The sequence below is a fragment of the Anastrepha ludens genome, chromosome 3 (assembly GCF_028408465.1).
Source record: "Anastrepha ludens isolate Willacy chromosome 3, idAnaLude1.1, whole genome shotgun sequence".
Taxonomy (NCBI): Eukaryota; Metazoa; Arthropoda; class Insecta; order Diptera; family Tephritidae; genus Anastrepha; species Anastrepha ludens.
Genome location: NC_071499.1, coordinates 44,463,023 through 44,483,907, shown reverse-complemented (window position 1 = coordinate 44,483,907; position 20,885 = coordinate 44,463,023). Strand labels below are relative to the sequence as shown.

The 20,885-nt window shown below is 37.4% G+C and overlaps 1 protein-coding gene across 1 annotated transcript; it reads right to left on the bottom strand.

Moving 5' to 3' along the window:
- Nucleotides 1-8,585: 8,585 nt before the first annotated feature.
- On the bottom strand, nt 8,586-19,348 carry LOC128856391 (serine protease snake). The gene is made up of 8 exons (XM_054091689.1): nt 19,112-19,348; nt 16,377-16,652; nt 9,891-9,970; nt 9,688-9,803; nt 9,473-9,625; nt 9,322-9,404; nt 9,077-9,237; nt 8,586-9,013 (listed from the first exon to the last, which is right to left on the bottom strand). Exons 1-8 carry the CDS (start codon nt 19,164-19,166, stop codon nt 8,816-8,818), a joined length of 1,122 nt encoding a protein of 373 aa, XP_053947664.1. The 5' UTR covers nt 19,167-19,348; the 3' UTR covers nt 8,586-8,815.
- Between the last annotated feature and the right edge of the window lie 1,537 nt (nt 19,349-20,885).

Below are 20,885 nucleotides of genomic sequence, written 5' to 3'. Positions count from 1 at the left end.
GTTACAACCAGAGCGCAATGAAAATGCAAGCAGAGGACTTTTGAAGTCACTAACTGGTTTCTGTAATGCTTTCTATAAAGTGCAGACGCATTGGAAGTGAAGAACAGCGAGCGGAGAGAAAATGCACTTGGCTTGACGGGAAATGGAAAACAAAAGTAGTGGGAATTAGCTAAATTAAAAAACATTAAATAATTAGCTAAATTGAAAACAAAGCATTTTTTTGCAAATCCGAAAATAGTGAAAATTTATTGGAGTTAACGCATTGCTTAAAAATTACAAATCGCTTTTAAAACGAACTGAACACAAGAAATACGGCGGCGTCAAAAGAAACATGATCGATGTGCAATTAGCCAAGCCAAGAAGTCATTTGATTGTTCGTTTTCGTTTCCATGTCATGCAGGCCGCCCTAAACACACTCAAATAAGCTTCGAATTCCATTATTTTTGGTAGTGAGATTTTTATGCATATCGTTTGTTGATTTGGATTTTCATGTTTTATTTGATTGGATTTTCAACATGCTTTCCAATGCCTCCATTTACGAGAGGATTCGGAGCGAGAAAAAAAAAAATAAAACGTTTATCCTAATCGGATTTTGTACACAAAATTTCACTAACGCCCACAAATAATTGATGAACAATTCGACGCCGATTTGACTGTGTCGAGGTGTTTTTAGTCTAATTATTTGTTTTACACATTATACACATTGTATATTATTATATTAATTTAATTAGCATTTAAGTTTAACTGTGAAATTCCGTCTTTCGTTATACGTATGAGCGCAAATTTTATGGCAAAGCAGTAGTGGCGCACGTAGCGATGCCGCTAGTCAAAACTAAAGCTGAACGATAAGCGAAAAAAAAACAACTACATTTATAGCTCGAAGCTAAGCAAGAAAACAAGCGTGAGAGATTTAATAATTTTTTTTTTGTTGTTTTGAAAAATGTGTGTTGCTGTTGTGACTGAGACACGGTAGAAAGGTTACGAAAGCTTTTCGGACTCGGATTGCGCGTGAAAGCACAGCGATTGTTGGACAGAAATTCTAAAAATCAGTGATTTCTTAAAGGCAATACATATAACTATGATTACAATGAGCAAGCGCAATTTTTATAATTAGCGCATCCAACCTCCAATTGACGGAGAGCTCGCATTATTTTTTTAATCGTTGAATTCTAATTTATATTAAATATGCTATGAATTGTAAAATCTAGCCAGGCATATGCTCAGCTTCTCAATTGTCATAGAAACCGAAGTTATATTTTAACCTGTTAATTGATTATTTCGTATATGTGCGTCATGTCGAAAAAGGATATTGCATTTGCAATGAAATTTAAAGTTAAGCAAAAAACGAAAATTTCCCTGTTATTTTGACATTATAAAGTAAGCATGAACACTGAATTTCCCGATAATCGTTATCATAATCGGTCAGCCAACGCGCACGGTGAATCCAATATTTGGCTGAAAGTCGGTTTTGCATCGACAGTCTTCGCTTGAAATTAATTCAGCACAGTAAATCGAGCTGTCTAAGAAAAACTAATCGCTTGACGGGTTAAAGTCGATTTTATTTATAATGCGTTAGCCTCACAACATTTCTCTGAAACTAAATTCAGTATGCCGGTTGGGGGTGGGGGTGTTACCTGATATTTTTACCCGATTTTGACTAGAATTTCTAAAGGCCACAAAAAATTGGTGTTGCACAACCTACATTTTTTTCTTTGATAGATTAGTTTCTCGACGACGCGCTCCAGTCATAAAGTATTTTAAATAGAGGTTTATCGGTTTAATGAAGTTAGTCCATATGTTACTACCAGCTGTCCAGTTTCTTTCTTTCGAAAAAAAAAGATAGAACGACTAATATTTAGTGAATGAGGTACGGTGCACTAGGCAGGACTTGTTTAGTGGGGAGCCAGTGTTTGGTCGGGGGAAAACCCGCTCATGCCGGAAACGTAAAACCGGTTGCCATGGGAGTGCCTCTATTTAGTCTTTTGTATCATCAAACACCATTGTGCATATTTGTTTTTTTGTTTTCATTGCCTAAGTGAAGGGTCGTGGTGAAATATAAATCCTCGTTGATTCGGTAAATGAACGTGGGAACGCAGAGCTACTCTCCTTTGAATGCCGAAAAAAATAAATAATTTTGGCGTTAGTTATAACATCATAAAACATTCCCCAAATACTTTTGGGCATACTTTATATTCACGAATAGCTCAGCCTATCATGCTAATGGCAGCTAAAACCAAAACCAAATTGTAAAGCCGACTGTATTTCTAAACAGAAAAAAAAAACAACCAATACATACAAAATTGTATTATCTAAATATTTCTGAGAACATAGCTGAAGTTTTAAAAGTAGCTGAAGTTATAAGAATATGAATACAGCTGAAGTTTTACAAGTACGTGCGCATTTGTATTTTTTCGACTTTTGGGCGCTCCACACAGCTGGCTGGCTCTCTCGTACACTTTATGTGCTCGTTTTACAAGCTTATTACGCCATTCTGCCGATATATTAATGTACATATACTATATATTATACTTTATTATTAAAAATGGTTACTTAATATTATCAATCTCGATCGCAACACAACGTTCGCTGCTGTCATTGAGAGTTCTCTTTAGCATTTTTAATAATAATATTAATTTTGCGTAGCAGAAAAAAACACAACAAACACTTTAGTCAAATGCTACAAAGGTTTCGAGAAGCAAATAATTAATTTTTTTTTTTTGTTTTGTTTTAGGAATGCATGAAATTATTATTTTTTAAGTTATTTTTACCATAATTTCCTTTTTGCAATCGATCGCCTGACGCTTGCAGTAGATATTCACAGGTATTTTTCCTTTGTTGTTATCTCGCAACACTTTCGCCGAAATTGGCGGTCTAAAGTAGGTGTGTGTTTGTGTGGTGTTATGTATGTACATTGTATATGTATGTATGTATGCAGTGTGTGTGTGCCCGCCCAGCACTCAATTACAACCGCCTAGTTAAGTATACGCCGCGTCGTACGGCATCACGAAGTGACATTGCGTATGCAAATTCTGAAAATTGTTTTTTAACAATTCATGCAGTACCCGCTCGTTTATGCGAACGAATTCAAACAGACGCTTGTCTCTTAGTACTAAAAAACATTTTTATTGAAAAATTCATTGTAAGAGCGCGGGCAAACATAAAGCCTTTAAAAAATTTCAAAAAAATATGAAATTTTTACTGAACGTTAAAAGAAATTGTGTTAGTTGTATTTTTTTATTGGCGTCAAGTTTTGTTTGCATTGCCCATTCGATGTTTTTTGTTTTTCTCTCCCTAAGGGATAATTTGTTCTTTTTACTTTTTCATAAATTCAGCACAGTACGCTTTCTTCTAAACACTTGTTGTACTTGTATGTGGATACGTGTTCGAAAAGGCAACGTGAAAATACTGAATTGTGCATCTAATTCTCTGCACTCATTGCTTTACGCACTAACCACAACTACTGTTTACTAAACAACTACAAATTGACCAAAAGCAAACGATAGTAGACTTGAAAATACAATAGAAGTAATTAAAATTAGGGTGACGTTAGGGTTGTTCACTCTTCACAACCTCGAGTACAAAACAATTTGGATTTTTTTTCTTCACTTTAATAGATAGGTTCATAAAATCGAGCGTCCAAATAGACAAGTGGGTACTGTATTTGCACATATTTTTTTTTTTTTATATTTTAATATACTTTATTGATTTTTATTATACATATAGTGGGTTTTGCTAAAATTTTTACAAATACATTTTTGAACAACTTCAATTTCACAAATGACAAAAATATGTAACTTACATTAATTTAAAAAAATTAAAAAAAAATACTGTAAGCCGCCTTTATAATCATATGAAAATAAAGTAAATGCTTAAACGGATTTAGAATGAAGTAAATATATATTTTTAATGTCAATACCGGATGCAGTAAATATCAAAAGTATTAAACTATCCACTCATGATCCCGTTCATGTGCAAACATGCTTCAAACTACAAAAGGGGGAAAGTCAATAACAACAACATGGCTCAAATTGAAAACAAAAAACTCACCAACGGCTTACATTAGCATTGCAAAATTTTATTTTTACTGCTCGTTGAGTAATATTTTGATAAATTAAGGAAGTGAGTGGTCCATTGAGATGCGTGCTGCGTTGGCAGTAACTAACTAACTAGCAACAACAGCAAAAGCAACAACATCAATGCGCAAAATAAATATTCTCATAGTATCCATACATACATGTGAGCTGTAATAACTGTGACATAACGTAGCGTAACGTAACGTAAAGTAGTGTGACTTACGATTAGTATGTGTGGCTGTGTACAGGCAACCGTTAAGCATTCGCCAACTACCAAACAAAAACAAAAAAAGTGAATAGGAAAAAAATATCAAGAAAACGTTTAGGCAACACACACATACACATCATGATAATTACCAATACCATGAATATTTCGAAATTAATGATACTATTAGTACGTACAACAAATCAAATACAAAAATACATATAAAAGAGTAATATTTTTTTCTCTCGCTCGATTAGCAATAATTGTATGTATGTATGTATGTATGATGAAACTAGTGTATAGAAAATAAAACTATTTAATAATGCTGCAAAATGAGAAGGAAAAAAAATAAAACACAAATTAATTGAAATATGTGCCCTAAATCCTCCTCAAATATCCAACTCTTTCACAAACACAGAAAACATATAAATACATAGTACATTCAGTCACACACACACACACACACACTTGCAAACACAAGACAAGTCTACAAGTAAATACTTACATAGTCTAGTTAAATAGAGCGAAAGTCGAAGTATGATATTTGCAGATAAAAAAAAAAGATAAAACAAATCGTTGAAGAAAATGTGAAATTTGTAATTTTACTTATATATAAATATATATATATATATATATATATACATATACATAAAAAGCATTACATATTAATATAAATATTAGTTCGTGTAAATTAAAGATTTTTATTTAACGTAAAAAAATATTGTATAAAAATGTAAAATTAATATGAAGGAAAATACGCTAGAAAATATTCAAAGAAAAAAAAATTACCAAGTAAAGCGTAACAAAAAAAACAATAAAAGTTTTGAAAAATCGCCTAATTATTTTAGGTATACGTAAAAACTAAAAAAAATGTATTTCTTTTTGCTGAAGGATTTGGGGGCTTCTGGGCGGTTCTTCTGTGAGTTGGTAAAGAATTCGCTTGGCGCCGTAGCCGAATGGATTGGTGCGTGATTACGAGGGCGGTCAATAGTCTGATAAAGGTAGCTGTAAACACACTAACTGACGCAGCACGTTCAAATTTTGACAGGAGTCAACTGACAGATGTCTGTTGACAGGAGCAGTATTTCTTTTTCAGTAAAGAGGTCAGAAATACAAAAAGTCACGGACATATTGATCCGCGCTCGTACTATTGGGGAGTGCGTAGGTTCGAATCTTCGTGCACGAACATGAAATAATAAAGGGTGGGTAAATTTCAAGGGCCGATGTGGAATGTGAACCACACCTAAAAGTCGAGTTTTTTTCTGCATTTCATTTGACATTTTTCCATTTCAGACTAACTCAATTTGAACCATGGAAAGATACACAATAGAGAAAAGCGTTAAAGTTATTCAGGCTTATTATGAAAACGGGCGTTCAAATCAAAATGCATATCGCGCACTTCGTGATTTCAGTGATGAGGCGTATTTGCACCTCAGTGGATTCGTCAATAAGCGAGTAACAATCCAAGAGTGATTGCCGAAAAACCAATGCACCCTCAAAGAGTGACTGTTTGGTGCGGTTTATGTCCCGGCGGCATCATTGGGTCGTATTTTTTCCAAAATGAGGCCGGTCAGGCAGTTACTTTGAATAGTGTTCGCTATCGTGAGATGATAACGAACTTTTTATGGCCCGAATTGGAAGATATGGATGTGGACGATATGTGGTTTCAACAGGACGGTGCCACTTGTCACACAGCTTACGAAACAATGGCTCTTTCGCGCGAAAAATTTGATGGCCGAATAATCTCACGTCGCGGCGATGTCAATTGGCTGCCAAGATCATGTGATTTAACACCGTTGGACTTCTTTCTTTGAGATTATTTGAAAGAAAAGGTGTACGTCGATAAACCAGCAGCCATCTCAATTATGCCTGAGCGTCATCGAAAATTTGGACCATCGGATGGAGGTGTGCCGCCGAGGCCGCGGCGACCATTTGGCCGATATTTTGTTCCATACGTAATTGAGCCATACCAATATTATCATAATAAAGAAAATGACAATAATTTCCTAAAAGAAATGTATTTTATTCGAAATCAACACCGGCCCTTGAAACTTAACCACCCTTTAGAAAATTTGTTTTCTAGCAGCGGTCGCCCCTCGGCAGGCAATCGTCAACCTCCGAGTGTATATCTGCAATGAAAAAGCTGCTCATAAAAAATCATCTACCGTTTGGAGGTGGCGTAAACTGTAGGTCCCTCCATCATCAGGACCGGACACCACAAATAGGAGGTGGAGCTCGGCCAAACACCTAACTTAAGTTGGGGGGAAAGATGAAACCCGGAGCTCACAATCGCTGTGTGAGTTTGTCATATTGGCATTAGCCTAACCATATGTGGGTCGAGGCAGAAATATAACAATAGATAATTTCTTTACATCACCCATAAAAAGCATTTTGAAAAACGCAAAAAGCATTTTCTTGAAAGATAACATGGAGGACAGTATCTGCAAACTTTACCCAAAACTCATCCTCGGCACCAATTAGACGCTTCGTAATGCTTTCTACTCAGCTACCTCTCGTAACCGTCTTCCAAAATTACATTCGTCTATCTACAAATGCGCCATATTCGCCAAAGAAAATAACTTACCAATTTCATACGGCCTAATTTCTCCCTTCTGCTCCATCTTTACAGCTGAAGCTACTGCAATTAGCACGCTGTCCTACACGCTATTAAAAATACAGGAAAATACATAATTTGTACCGATAGCCAATCCTGCTTTCACGCCATAATGAGGGTATCAAGCCACACCGGCATCGAAGGCAATACCAAGGCAGACAAAATGGCCAAAGACAGCTCTTTCATCTCGACAGTCATATCCAGCCTCTTCATCAAGAGCGACATATGTATGTATATCGCCTAGTTAACCAAAAAAGACGCACTAAACTGGCCCTTGATTGGATAGATTACAACGATTATTACTCTATCATGCATCCATACCAACAAACATGTTGAAACCTTTTATACGGCTCCGAATCGCACGCACCATACTCAAGCATGCTCATCTCCTAGAAAGGGGCCGGATATGTTCCTTCTGTAATGCTTCAACAAGCGTTCTCCATCTAATTGCTTTCTGCCCAGGACTCGATGCCAAAAGTCAACAGAATCTCGTTGGAACTGACCCCACCTCACTTCTTATGACCCCATCTGAAAAAAACATAAGAACAATGTATAGATTCCTAAAAGATGCCGACCTACTGAGAAGGATTTAAAACCGTTGACACTTCCTGGACAGTTGATAGCCGCTGATGCTAGTTTTACATGACAACTCCAACAGTTTATATAATAGTTATTAACGTTGTATAATAAATAATTAATAATATTGGCGCGTCGCTCAAGAACAGCCGAAAATATTGCTGTTGTAGCCGAATATGTTGAAGAAACCCAGGTTTGCTCATTCCTCGTCGTTCTTTGGAATTAGGCGGCATTCCACAAACGTCATTCCACCGAATTTTGCATAAAGATTTGGGTCTTAAGGCTTATAAAGTCCAGTTAACACGATAACTCAAGCCGGGCGATCATCAACAACGTCGTGTCTTTGCTGATTGGATCGTTGAAATGCATGAAAATGATCCGGAATTCCATCGAAAAATCGTCTTGAGTGATGTGGACCACTTCCACCTCGGTGGCTTCGCCAACAAGCAAAAATGTCTGGATCGGATTATTGTTGAAAAGCCTCTCTATCCTCAACGTGTGACTGTTTGGTGCGGTTTATGGTCCGGCGGAGTCATTGGACCTTACTTTTTCGCAAATAAAGCTGGAGCAGCAGTTACGTTGAATGGATTGCGCTATCGAGAGATGATTAACGATTTTTTATGACCGGTATTGGATAATGTTGACGTGTATTTTCAACAAGACGGCGCTACGTGCCACACAAGCAACGAAACCATTGATCTTTTACGGGAATAACACCTCTTATGGTGACAATTTGGCAGAGACGGAAAACCCTTTATGTGCAAGCATTGGATACGGTTATGCTTCCCTGAGCAAGAGAAGAAATGTGGCTAAGATGGGAGTTTATGCAGGAAGGTTTAGACTTCAGAAACTTGCTGTGATAAGAATTTTGTGACGTCATGAAGGCAGTATTAGTTGATTTGAAAAAGACTCCAATGTGCAATTGTTAAATTTAAATTAAAGCCAAAATAATAAAGACAATTTTCAGCCGCAAATGCAATGTTGAATTTTGTATGTGTTTCTGGGGAGGTATTTTTAAATTAAGACTCTTAGGGATCGAAACGCTTTTTTCATTTTAACTTTAAAATTTGGAAATTTTATTTATTTTTTATTTTAAAAAAATTATTTTTTTTGGAAATCAAAATTTTTAGAACTTTTATGGCAACACTGTATATACTCATATATTTTATGATTATGCTATAACGCGCGTGTAATAAGAGCATTTCATAAATAATAGTTTTTCTAATTGTACAATACTTTCAAAAACAAAATATCCTAAAATTAAAACATTGTTGGAAAATCTCTGAACTTAATACGCAATTATATTTATATGTAGGCCTCTCTCTCCTCAATTTTGCGGCTAATATTTCAACCGCTAACCCCAAAGCCACTCAGCTGTGCTATTGGCCACACAATATCCTCTATCCAATCAATGTACGCGGAGACGCGTGAGTAGATACCTGGCGGAGCACCGCCACAAGCCTGGCCAAACGATGTTATTCCTACGACGTACGAATACGTTTCGTCACGATCGATTTTCATGATCAGCGGACCACCGGAGTCGCCCTGTACAGGGATTTGGTATTGAATTGTGAAACTGAAAATCTGAAATTCTAGCGCATGTAATACCTGACACGTATCCCGACGATTCTCCTGATCGCCAGCGCATATCTGCGTATTGGCCAAGCCCTGCTGCAATATATTCTCATCTGGCATATAGTAACGCAAGCAAATATCGTTGGGTACCAGAAATAAGACAGCTTTTTGCAAGACATTAGAGTTGGTGCCAGCTGAAAATCGCAAAACAGAATACAGAAATACAGAAAAGAAAAATCCTAAACATTTAAATGTGAAGAGGAAAAATTCATTGATACCAAATTGTGTGTGCCCGTAGCCAAGTGCTGTCACATTATTATGAGGCGCATCGTACTGGGTCCACAGGCAAGCAGGAGTTTCTCTGTGAATAAAAATAAATAAATAATTTGTCATTTAAGGCAAACCCATTGAGGTACTCGTCTGGATAACCTTGCTTCTTGGACCAGTTCTAACAATGCAATGTCATTATATGAAGAGCCGCTGCGAAAACCTGGATGCACTATGACTCTCTTTATTGGTATATTAGGCGTTTGGGGATCGTTGAGATTGGAGCCACCGATGCGTACCACCGTAGGCGATTGCCTGCAAAAATCGAAGAGTTTGATTACTCGTACAGTAAAAAAAAGTTTCACATTTATGCTTACCCGCCTAGTCCGGTGCAATGTGCCGCTGTCAATACGAATTTCGGCGATATTAGCACACCGGCGCAGTAAAAGAAGGAACTGCTTCTATCGGTATTCGATAGCCAGCCCAGAGCAGCCTGAAACGTTTGTATGCACATGCATGTTTGTATTTATGTATATGGATTAGAGAAGTATTTTTAGCAATTTATTCTGCGTGTAATTACCATGTAGGGGAATTCATTACGTTTTGCTGCTTCACCATTCACGACAGTTAAATGCACAGTGCCTTGATAGGATTCACATTCTGAAAAGAGGAATTCAATAAAGGTTTATCTACACATACTCATATACGAGGGTCGTTTGAAAAGTTCGTGCAAAGACAGAGAGATGGCACTACTGGCGCGTATCGAGATTATGTTTAGTTAGTGACATCTCTTGGAAGAGCACACACCAAGATTCAGCCAGATCGGTCCACTTATTTGAGTTTGGCATTCGTTTGAATCGAAGAAGTCGCGTGAGTTTCCTTTTCCATCACGACAATGTACCCACTCACGCCTCAGCAGTAGTGGTCGGAAAATCTCTCGTGACCGCAGCATCTTTGAAGAAGTACAGTCCAATGATACCTCCAGCCCATAAACCGCACCAAACTGTGACCTTTTCTGGATACAATGGGAGCTCTTACAATTCTTCTGGCTGATCTTCACTCCAAAATCGACAATTCTGCTTATTTACGTACCCATTGATCCAAAAATGAGCTTCGTCGCTGAACCCAATTTTTCGACTTTAAACTTTCTTAAGAGAAAACGCATTTTTATAAAAAAATTCAATGATTTGCAAGCGTTGTTCGTTTGTAAGACGATTCATGGTTAAATTATAGACCAAACTGAAGATCTTTAACAGTGAAACAAAACACGAAACGTGCGTCAGCTGTTTAAACCAACTGTTTAAAAAGATAATAGCTAAAAAATCAGCCTTTAGAATAGCGTTGGTCGAAGTGTATAGCCTAAAACGAGACTATGCAGAAAAATACAAAAGGTTTACCCCAAACAATTAAGTAGTAAATGTAGAGGACCTATCTGAAAAATTTGAAAAGAAAACCCAGGGTTTAGGTGAAAAATGCTAAATGTAATTTTGTTTTTAGGAATTGCACTAGAGGAGGATATATTTTTTTATGAAAATTTGGCCTAATACTTTAAAGCGCACTCAAAGGATTAAGTTTCCAATGCCTAAACACTTCTACGAATTTTTGATACCTAAAACGAAAACGAAACGAACTCACGTAGAATCCTAATATTGAAGAAAGAGTAAAAAAGGCCAACGTTGCATTACATACTTGCAAAAAAGCGGTCGGTACTAAACGGGGGTTAACATCTCGCGTTGCACATTGGTTCTATACTTCGGTAGTTAGGCCAATCTTAATATATGGAATACTTGTATGCTGGCCATCTGGTCAAAAGGCGAGTTACGCCAAAAATCATGAGTAAGGTACAAAAAACTGTTTTTTTATGCATCGCTGGGGCTTTAAGAACTAACCCTTTAAGAACCCTAACAAAGCGCGGAAAATGTTAATCAATTGGCTGCACAAAATCTCGTAGGGAAACACGTGGTCGCCGCCTCGGCGCTTAGACTCTAAAGTATGGCGCTATGGAAAGACCGGTTGTTTGGCCTGGCCTGTATTTTGCACACTCTGAACAGTCACAAACAAGAAAAGACTATTCTACTCCTAGACTCACCTTCGACAAGCTCTTCAAGACGAGTATACCGTCAAGGAGGGAGTGGCAGACACCAAGATCATGGTATACAGATGGTGCCAAGCTAGACGATAGGGTTGACTATAGAGTATTTTCAAAGGAATTAGGACTGAAAATATCCGTTCGACTACCAGACTACTGCAGCGACTATCAGGCAGAGCTTCTAGCTATAAAAGAAGTGGCTACATATCTAAATACGCATGACGTAACAAAAACGTCTACAAATATATTCTCGGATAGCCAGGTGACCATTAAATCAATGAATGCGGCCATACTAAGGTCACAGGTTGCACGAGAATGCCGGGCAGCCCTAAATGATATTAGCGTCGTATTCAAGGTCAGCTTTACTTGGGTTCCGGGGCACAGAGATATTGAGGGAAACTGTAAAGCCGATGAACTAGCTAGGAAAGGTACTGCTCTACAACGGCTCAGTGGCAAAAGTATCATTGGGATACCTATGGCCACGAGTAAACTAATAATGAAAAACAAAATTATCCAAGAGGCCAAAAGGAGATATGAAGAAAGACAGTTAGGCTACTATGGACGCAAATAAACAAGAAAAAGACAACGGAATTGCTTAGCCTCTCCAGAGTTGATATCTCGAAGGTCGTGGCTTGTTTAACCGGTCATTGGATGTTTGGCAGGCATTCCCCAAGACTAGGAGTTTTCTCCCATGAATATTGTAGAAGTTGTAGAGATGAGGGAGAGGAAGAAACAGTTGAGCACTTCCTTTGAAATTGTCCAGGCCTAGCTAAAATCAGAGCAGGTTTTTTAGGTAAATACTTATTTAATTCTCTTACAGAACTGTCTGGCGTGGGGATTAGACCAACCCTGCGCTTCTTAAGAGCCTCAAAGTGGTTTGATGAAGATAAATAAACAAGGTTCCCGTGCCGCACAGTGGTATCATGACGGACCTTTAAGGTCTAAGTGAGTTGGTCGTACGGACCGACTACCACCATAACCTAACCTAACCTAAAACTTGAAACGTGTTTTTCTCGAAACTACATTTTTCAAGTCGGTCAAAGAAAAGTTTACCAATTGACTTGAAATTTTAACTGTATAATCAAAATTGCATTCTGCTTTGCACGAAAGTACGACATATTACATTGTTTTTCTTTTATAAAAAAAAAATCGGATAACCTTTTAGAAAAAATTAAATTTCATCCATTCCATTTTTCATCTACGCCGACTTCTACTAGTTCTGTGGAAGACTTTAACGCTATAACTGCCCTTAAAAGGATGTTTCATAGAATTTCTTCAAAAAATATGGGTCAAAAATATTCATTCAAGTAAAAGCTAGGGCTTAAAAAGCTCTACAAAACCAAAAAAAAAAAATACTCGAATTTTATTTCCTTGATTTTCTATTTAAATTTTTTGTCCCTAAATGAACTTTCATAGAGCTTTTTTTTTAAAAGGGACAAAAGGACCCATTCAAGTAGAAGTTAGGGATTAAGATGTTCTACAAAATAAAAATACTCGCTGGATTTTACTTTCTTAGTTTTCTTTTTGAAATTTTTGTAGTGCGCCTTAACCCGCTAACTTCCCCTTGAATAAAATTTCATGAAACTTCGTTTAAAAAAGGGCCAAAAAGACCCATCTAAGTAAAAGCTAGAGTTAAAATTAAAAAAAAAAAAATAATAGAGGATTTTACTTTCTTAATTCTCTATTTGTAGAGCTTTTTTTCTATTTGTAAACTTTTGTAGAACAGTTGAAGCCCTATAACTGTACTTAGTATGCGCTTTAATAAAATTTTTTAGAAAAAGGATCAAAGGGGTTAAAAGGTTTGACGAAAATATACTCCATGGTTTTACTTTTTTAATTTGATATTTACAATTTTTGGTATGAATGAACTTTCAGAAAGCCATTTTTAAAAAACGATCAAAAAGACCCTTTCAAGTAGAAGTTGGAAAGTTGAGATTTTCTGCAAAAAAAATTCTCGACGGCTTATACTTTTTTAATTTTCTATTTAAATTTTTTTTAGAATACTCTAACCGTCTACCCACCTGTGAAGTGCTAGGCAAACATGACCAAGGCTAAATCTACGTCTATCCAAGAATATTATAAAATTGAGTAGAGTTCAAATTAGGCCTTTGGTAGCGGCCAGGACATTGTCTCATAGGAAATCACGCAAGGAGATTAGGCGTTTACATGCATGATTTCTGTCGTAGTTGCAGGAATAAGGAGGAGTTGGAAACAATTCAACACCTTTTTTGCACATGCCTGGTTCTAGCCAGAAGCAGGAACTGATATTTAAGATCCCACTTCATAATGAATAACGATAATTTATACACTTTTGGTTTCAACAACCTTTTCGGCTTTGCCCAAAGCTCAGGATGGTTCTATCTGGAAGGGGAAATGTAGCCCAGCCTCGCGGCTCACAACGGTCCCATTTCGTGGTTTAAGTGGCAGTGCTGTCTCTATGTGCGATGCGGCTGTCAAACCTAGCCTAACTTAATCCCCTACCTATCCTTTAAATGAACCTTCATTAAGCTATTTTTAAAAAACGATCAAAAATACCCATTCACTTAGAAGCTGGAGAGTTACAATTTTCTACAAAAAATACTCGACGACTTTTACTTTCATAATTTATTATTTAATTTTTTTGTAGACTACTTTAACCTTCTAACAGCCCTTTGAATGAACCATCATAAAGCTTTTTTAAAAAAAGTGGCAAAAACACCCATTCAAGTAGAAGCGGAGAGTTGAGATTTTCTGCAAAAAAATACTCGATAGCTTTTACTTTTTTAATTTTCTATTCACAATTTTTCTAGAGCACTTTATCTCTCTAATTGCCTTTTGAATGAATTTTCATAAAGTTATTTTTCAAAGATGGTCAAAAAGACCCATTCAAATAGTAATTGGAGAGTTAAGATTTTTTGCAAAGAAATAATCGACGGCTTTTACTGTTCTATTTAACATGTTTTTAGAACACTTTAACCTTTTAACTGCCCTCTGAATTAAGATATTCGGGTGTCTAAAGTTTTTGGTTTTCAGCCAAAGTTAAGTCACAGTTATTTTGCAATAGTACGAAGTTGTTGCTAAATATCTACATTGCGCGCTAATATCTACATGACAACAGATTTATTCCAGAATCGTATCTAAAAAATAGGCAAAATGCAGGTTTTTTCAGGCTTTCAAAACTAACAGAAATAATATAAAATTAAAAATGAGAATATCCATTTTTCACTTAAAACTAACTGGCAGTTTATGTATACATCTATATGTATGATATATGTATATATTGGCATATGAATGCTTGGTGTGTTTAGAAATATTCTCGTATGTAGTTCATGGGGCAACACTCGTCGTCCGCACACGACCAATTGAATCTAATTATGAGCATTTAAGCAAGACAATTATTCCATGCTGTGATAGGGATCAGTGCAATTAAAATGCAAAATAGGAGAAATGGGAATGCCTTCTGAAATTGCAACCAAACTGGCATTAATGCAGATAAATTTAATTATTTTGTTGATCTCACTTGATCTGCATCAAGTATTTGCGTCAACATTTTCTCTAAGTAGAAATGACCCACTTGAGACTAAAGGTTACAAAAGTATAAGGAGAATGGATTGTTTACATAGTTTACTGCTTCGTAAATGGTCACTTTGGTTACTATTTGGCAGAAAAACGACGAAATTTAAAACAAAGTCTGCTTCATCTCTTCCTTGTTTTTAAATTTTCTTCGGCTAAAATCAGTAGACCCCACTTCCGACATTTTAAGCCTTAATGTAATATTAGAAGGCATCACCCAAGTTGGTTGTAGGTATGCCGTTGAGATTATTTTATTCCATTGTCAGCGCAAACGTTCATTAACAAATTATAACGCAATCAAGTTTTCTCCCGGAACTTCGGAGAGCCGTTTGCGTTGATCATTTAAGTTTCTGGTAATATCTGTAGTTGAATGAATATGATGAGAGCTTCATAGTTTTACCCATTAGGTAATTCAATTTGCCCACTATAGGGTAGGTTTATGCGGTTGGTTCGATGCCTGTTAGCAGCTGCCTGTGGAAATCCATGGAAAACTTAAAATTTTTTATGAAAAAAATCCATTTTAAGAAGAAAATCCTGACGCACACCACAATAAAGTTGTGTCAATCGATACTCATTTCATGGGTGTTGTCCAGTGTTTGACTCGCGACTTAGTGAACATAGCGAACACTGATAAGGGTCAATTGGTGGGGTATTTCAATCTTTATTTTATTATTCTAAATAAATCCTGAAGTAGCAAAGCGGATAGGTTTGACGGTGAACGCGGACAAAACGAAGTACCTCCAGTCATCAAACAAACAGCCGACGCACTCGCATATCGGCATGCACGTCACTGTTGACAGTTATGATTTGGACGATGGTTTCAGACTTCATTTACTTCAGAATTAATACCTCGAAATCCAACGTAGAGTCCCTCTTGCCAACAAGAGCTACTACAAATAGAGAGACCTACAATCTTAAGTCGACTCCGAACGGCAAATGGTTTTTTTATTAGGAGCTTTTTCATTGAAGAAATACTCTCCAAGGTTTGCCATTGCCTTCCGAGGGACAACCCCTATTATAAAAAACTTTTTCTACTATTTAGCGGTTTCATGCGTGGATATTTGAGCCTCTACACTCTCGAATGGTAGTCACGCACCAATCCAACCCGCCTGGAGAAAAAATGCCGCGTATGTCAGACACGACGCAATATGCCTCTATTTCTTTTCTCTGTTACGACTTTTCTGAGTGTATGAAGGATTTCTTATTGTTTTATGATCCGGTGGGTTCCCGCATTAAGTTAAGGAATTGCGCTATTGAGTTTCTACTTCCTCGAACGCATTTAGTTGCCAGTGTCAAAGAAACATGTGTTAAAAAATTAAGGTCCCACCCTTTATTTCAAATTACTTTCTTCAAAAAATTCTATTTTTCTATTGATTGTTTTAGTTCAGATCGTCATAAAGTTGAAATAAGTCCATCGAAACTCACCCATTTCACTTCGTCTTTTCACCTGCATCGGCTTCATATATAAAATGGGCTCCAATATGGGGCTTCGTTCGATTTCACAGCACACAATATGCTCGAATTTATTGAAATAACAAGTTTGTGGACGTATATTTTGATTCTTCCAACGCCGCAATGCTGAACCACATTCGGCAAGATTTTTGCAAGTGCCGCGCACCCTTTTCGTAGCATCCACAAAGCAAGCGTTATCGCTGCTTTCTACGGGAAAGACAATGCCACGCAAAGCATCCTGAGCGAAAGCTGTTGACGATTTGCAATAAAAGTGTAAAAATATTTAAACACATACATGTGTGTGTGTGTACGAGTGAGTATGTATGCGTGAATGTACAATCGTGGTCAAAATAATAGCACAGTGACGCTTGGCCAAGTTTATGTTTATGACCATTTATGTTTTTGTTTTTTATACAATTTTTTGTTTTTAATAAAAATATAGGTTTTATTACAACAAAAACCATTTAACTCAAAGTTATACTCTTTGTAAAATTTAAAAAATTCAAAAAATTTTCATCAATTTTCGAATATGCGCTGCAAGTTTCAAGTTGCTCAAAAGTCGTGTTGACTTTTGTCAATTATTTCTGACTGACGATGTTGTGGCTTTCTTCCATAAAAAAATTCCGAGCATTCGATAAAAAAAGCCAATCAAATTACAGCTACATATATCATAACTATGTACACAACAAAGGATGGCGTGCCTAAGCATAACAGGGGCTATGAGAACTATCCCAACTGCTGGCCTGGCAATACAAGAGGAAGCTGCTATGCAAGAACTCTCCTTTCGTATGAAAGAAAAATTTAAACTAGAAGACCTTACTGGATATCTCAATGCCCTAAGCAGGGTTGGACATGCAGTATGCATGACCCAGGCGAATGGCCACACCATATCCGTACTCAATGTTACTAAGAGATACCAAGGTTATCTTCCCGTCTAGGAAAGAGTGAAATCTAGCTCAACATGGCTACATGATGACTCACAAAAATATAATGAAATAGTAGGGCCTAGAGCACACAAATCTTTAACACTGTGTACAGATACTACAATTTTCCATGCGGAGCTTTTCGTCATAATGGAACAGTTCAATCGTATCCAACAGTTCAAATCGTATTCGAAAAAGTAAAAATTAAAATACTTTCGAACTGCCGATCAGCCTTAAATAACTTTAGGTTTAATTCAAAAGTTCTTATAGAGTGCAACAATGCACAAATCACATTGACGACTTTAAATCAGGCCTCCCTGATGTGGGTACCAGAACATGAGGAACACGAAGGAAACGAGAAGGCAACCAGAAGCAGGCCATTTTGGCTGCAATAAACATTTCAATGCAGTAGGACTATCTACCGCTAGTTTATGCAGGTTCTGCTGTAATGAAGAGAAGTCCGTGGACCACTTAATCACCAATTGTGAAGCATTAGGCCACAGAACACACAAAATCCTGGGCTCATACCTATTAGAGGATGAATACTTACCCCTTAGAAGGGGGCTAAAGAGCTGGTTTGATTCCTCGCAATACCAAAAAATTATAATTAGGTACTTAGGAACACACAATCAAACCCTGTAGATTGAGAAGTAAAGAGCCTTCCCGCGCGGAGCGCCTTCCAAGCGATCAACCGAATCGGCTGGTGGGGGAAAATGATCGTTGGACCTTACCCTTCCACTAGAAACCGGTCCCAGTTCGCTGGCAACAGCGGTGCAGTCAACATCGCTCCGCGCGAGAAAACTGTTTTAAAAGTGTGTTAGGATTTTGCAGTGGCGCATGTCGAAATCCAAGGTCAAAACCATGCTGATCATCTTTTTCGACTCTCGAGGCATCGTCCACAAAGAGTTTGTACCTCCAGGAAGCACTGTAAATGCGGCATTTTACAAAGAAGTGCTCCTTCGGCTGAAAACCCGCGTCGCTCGGGTTCAGCCCGACCTCGTCAACAATTGAACCCTTCATACCGGCAATGCGCCGGCACACACCGCCTTCCTCTGTACCTCTGCATTGGCCAAGATGGTGGTGCCGGTGCTTCCCCAACCTCCCTACAGCCCAGACCTGTCCCCTCTGGACTTCTTCTTGTTCCCGCGCCTGAAAAGAAAACTGAAGGGGATGCGTTTCGACTCCATCGAGGCGATCCAAAAACTGTGATAGCCGAATTGAACGCGATTCCGGCGGATGAGTTTAAAAAATGTTTCCTGCAGTGGAAGGACTGCTACCAGCGGTGTATTGACGCTCAAGGGTCCTATTTTGAAGAATTAGGCCAAAAGGTTTAATAAAACTGCTTAAAAAAATATGGCTCATTACTTTTCAATCAAACCCTGTATGCCAATCTGGTGACAGTGCATAAAGGCCTTAGCCTATTATGATTACCATTCGTTAATAGAAGAAAATGGATAACACCGTCAACAAAAAAAAAGAAGAAAATTCTCAAAAATCAACGTGAATTTTAAGCTACTTTAAACTTGCACCACCTACAAACTGCATACCACGACTTTTTTTAAATTCCGACTAAAGTGTATAATTTGTTGAAAAATTTGTTTGTAGAACTAAAAAAAAAATGCGAGTCTTGGAGTTACTGATTTTGTTTATGTAATTTGACCTATATTTCTATAGCAAAACCAAATTAAAAAAAAATAATTGTCAAAACTTGTCAAAATGCCACTGTACTATTTTTCCGATCACGACTGTAAGTGCGACGCTTAAAATTTGTGTATTATAACTCACAATTCTGACAAATGCAACTGCCGAGGAATACAATCGAAAAAAATATGCACCACATTCTTTTACTGTTGTCTTCTGCCTTTATTAATTTTAATAATAATAAATTGCGAATATATATAGCTCGAAGCCTTTGTAAGTATGTGTGTGTATATGTGCGAATTTCACTATTTTCCGTTTGCGAAGTCCCAGTCTAACCGGCTTTTCGAATATTCTTAGTTGTGTCTTGATCCGCGTCCAAATAGCAACTAAATTGGCTTTTGCCTCGTCGTTGGCCTTTTACTTGGCGTTAATCTTCTTGTTATACACATACATATACAAGTACCTAAAACATACATACATATGTTATATATAAGATTATTATATGGTAATCGTTTGGTGGTTCTCCGCCCAATATTCAGCGGTAAACTGGATTTGTTGCGTTTGTTTGTTTTCAATGTCAAGAGCCTGAATAGTCTCACTCCCATCATCTGCTACATTCGCTAGCCGGGAAGTCGATTGTTATGTTTTGTTGTTGCTCCTCTCTGTCATATGTTTTACGGTATAGTGTTCTATAGAGAATCTCAGTGATTCGGTGGGTCACTCTTACCGGTGGTGCGATGTAAGCGGCGGATGCACTTTTGTTTACAATCTTTTACTCAAGTTGGTCAGCTTTAAATTGGCGCTGTCAACAGTCCAAAACAATATAAGGTGGCACGCGATCATTGAGGCAAACGGCAACAACAAGAACAACAACAATATTGTCAACCGCCACTCGTTGATTCATTGACCGGAGGAGGATTATTCACATACGAGTACTTCATGAGTGCATAGCTATGCATGGATTTCCTCCATACATATGTATGTATGTCTGTAAATTTATGACAGCACTTAAAATTGCATTTGTATTTTAGCAGACGTGTAGGCGCTGTGTGCTAGGCGGCGGATGTGCATAATTTTACTGCAACTTTGCTTTGGATTTTTGTTTGTGCTAGCTGGGAATATAGAGATGTGCATATGTAAGTATGTATGTATGCACAAGTCTTGTAATTAGGATCTACGTATGCATCTATTCATTTGCATATATTATTTAAATACATAAACACACACTCGTGCGCATATGTGTGTGTGCTTCAAAATATGGAATTTCATTAAGTGAAATTTTTATTATTACAATTTTTTTCAGATTTTAGTTTCCATCATCCGTTTCTCGCAGGCGCCTAGGAAGGTTTACAGCAGGAAGTTTTTTGAATAATAAATAACGGGTGTTTTAATAAAGAAGAAGTGTCAGTGGACCTATTATACTTATATAAATATATATGGTATGCAATATTTTCCCATTATTCCTACAAGAAACATTTTTTTCCCTTCTTCCTTCCTCTCGGGAGTATATGGCCTCGACAAAACTCTTCCATCGTACACGATTCTGTGCTGTTGTTTTTGCATCGGCCCATGAGATGTCGGCATCTGCTAGTTCGCGCAGCATCGACCTTCCCCAGGTGTGTTTTGGTCGACCGCGACCTCTGCTCCCTTGCGAGTTCCAGTCCAGTGGCATTTTCGTGATGCTATCTGGTGGTTTTGTCAATGTGTGACCTATCCATCGAAACTTATTGCGTTTGATTTGCCTAAGGATGGGTTCCTCGTTGGTTAATCACCACACTGCGTCGTTACTGATGGTGTTTGGCCAGAATATTCTGCAGATGATATGGAGGCATTTGTTGCTGAAGGATTGTAGCAGAAGCTTTCAACGAATTCCACCAGGCATACGTCAACCAATATCTGCCTTGCATTATTGTGGTTA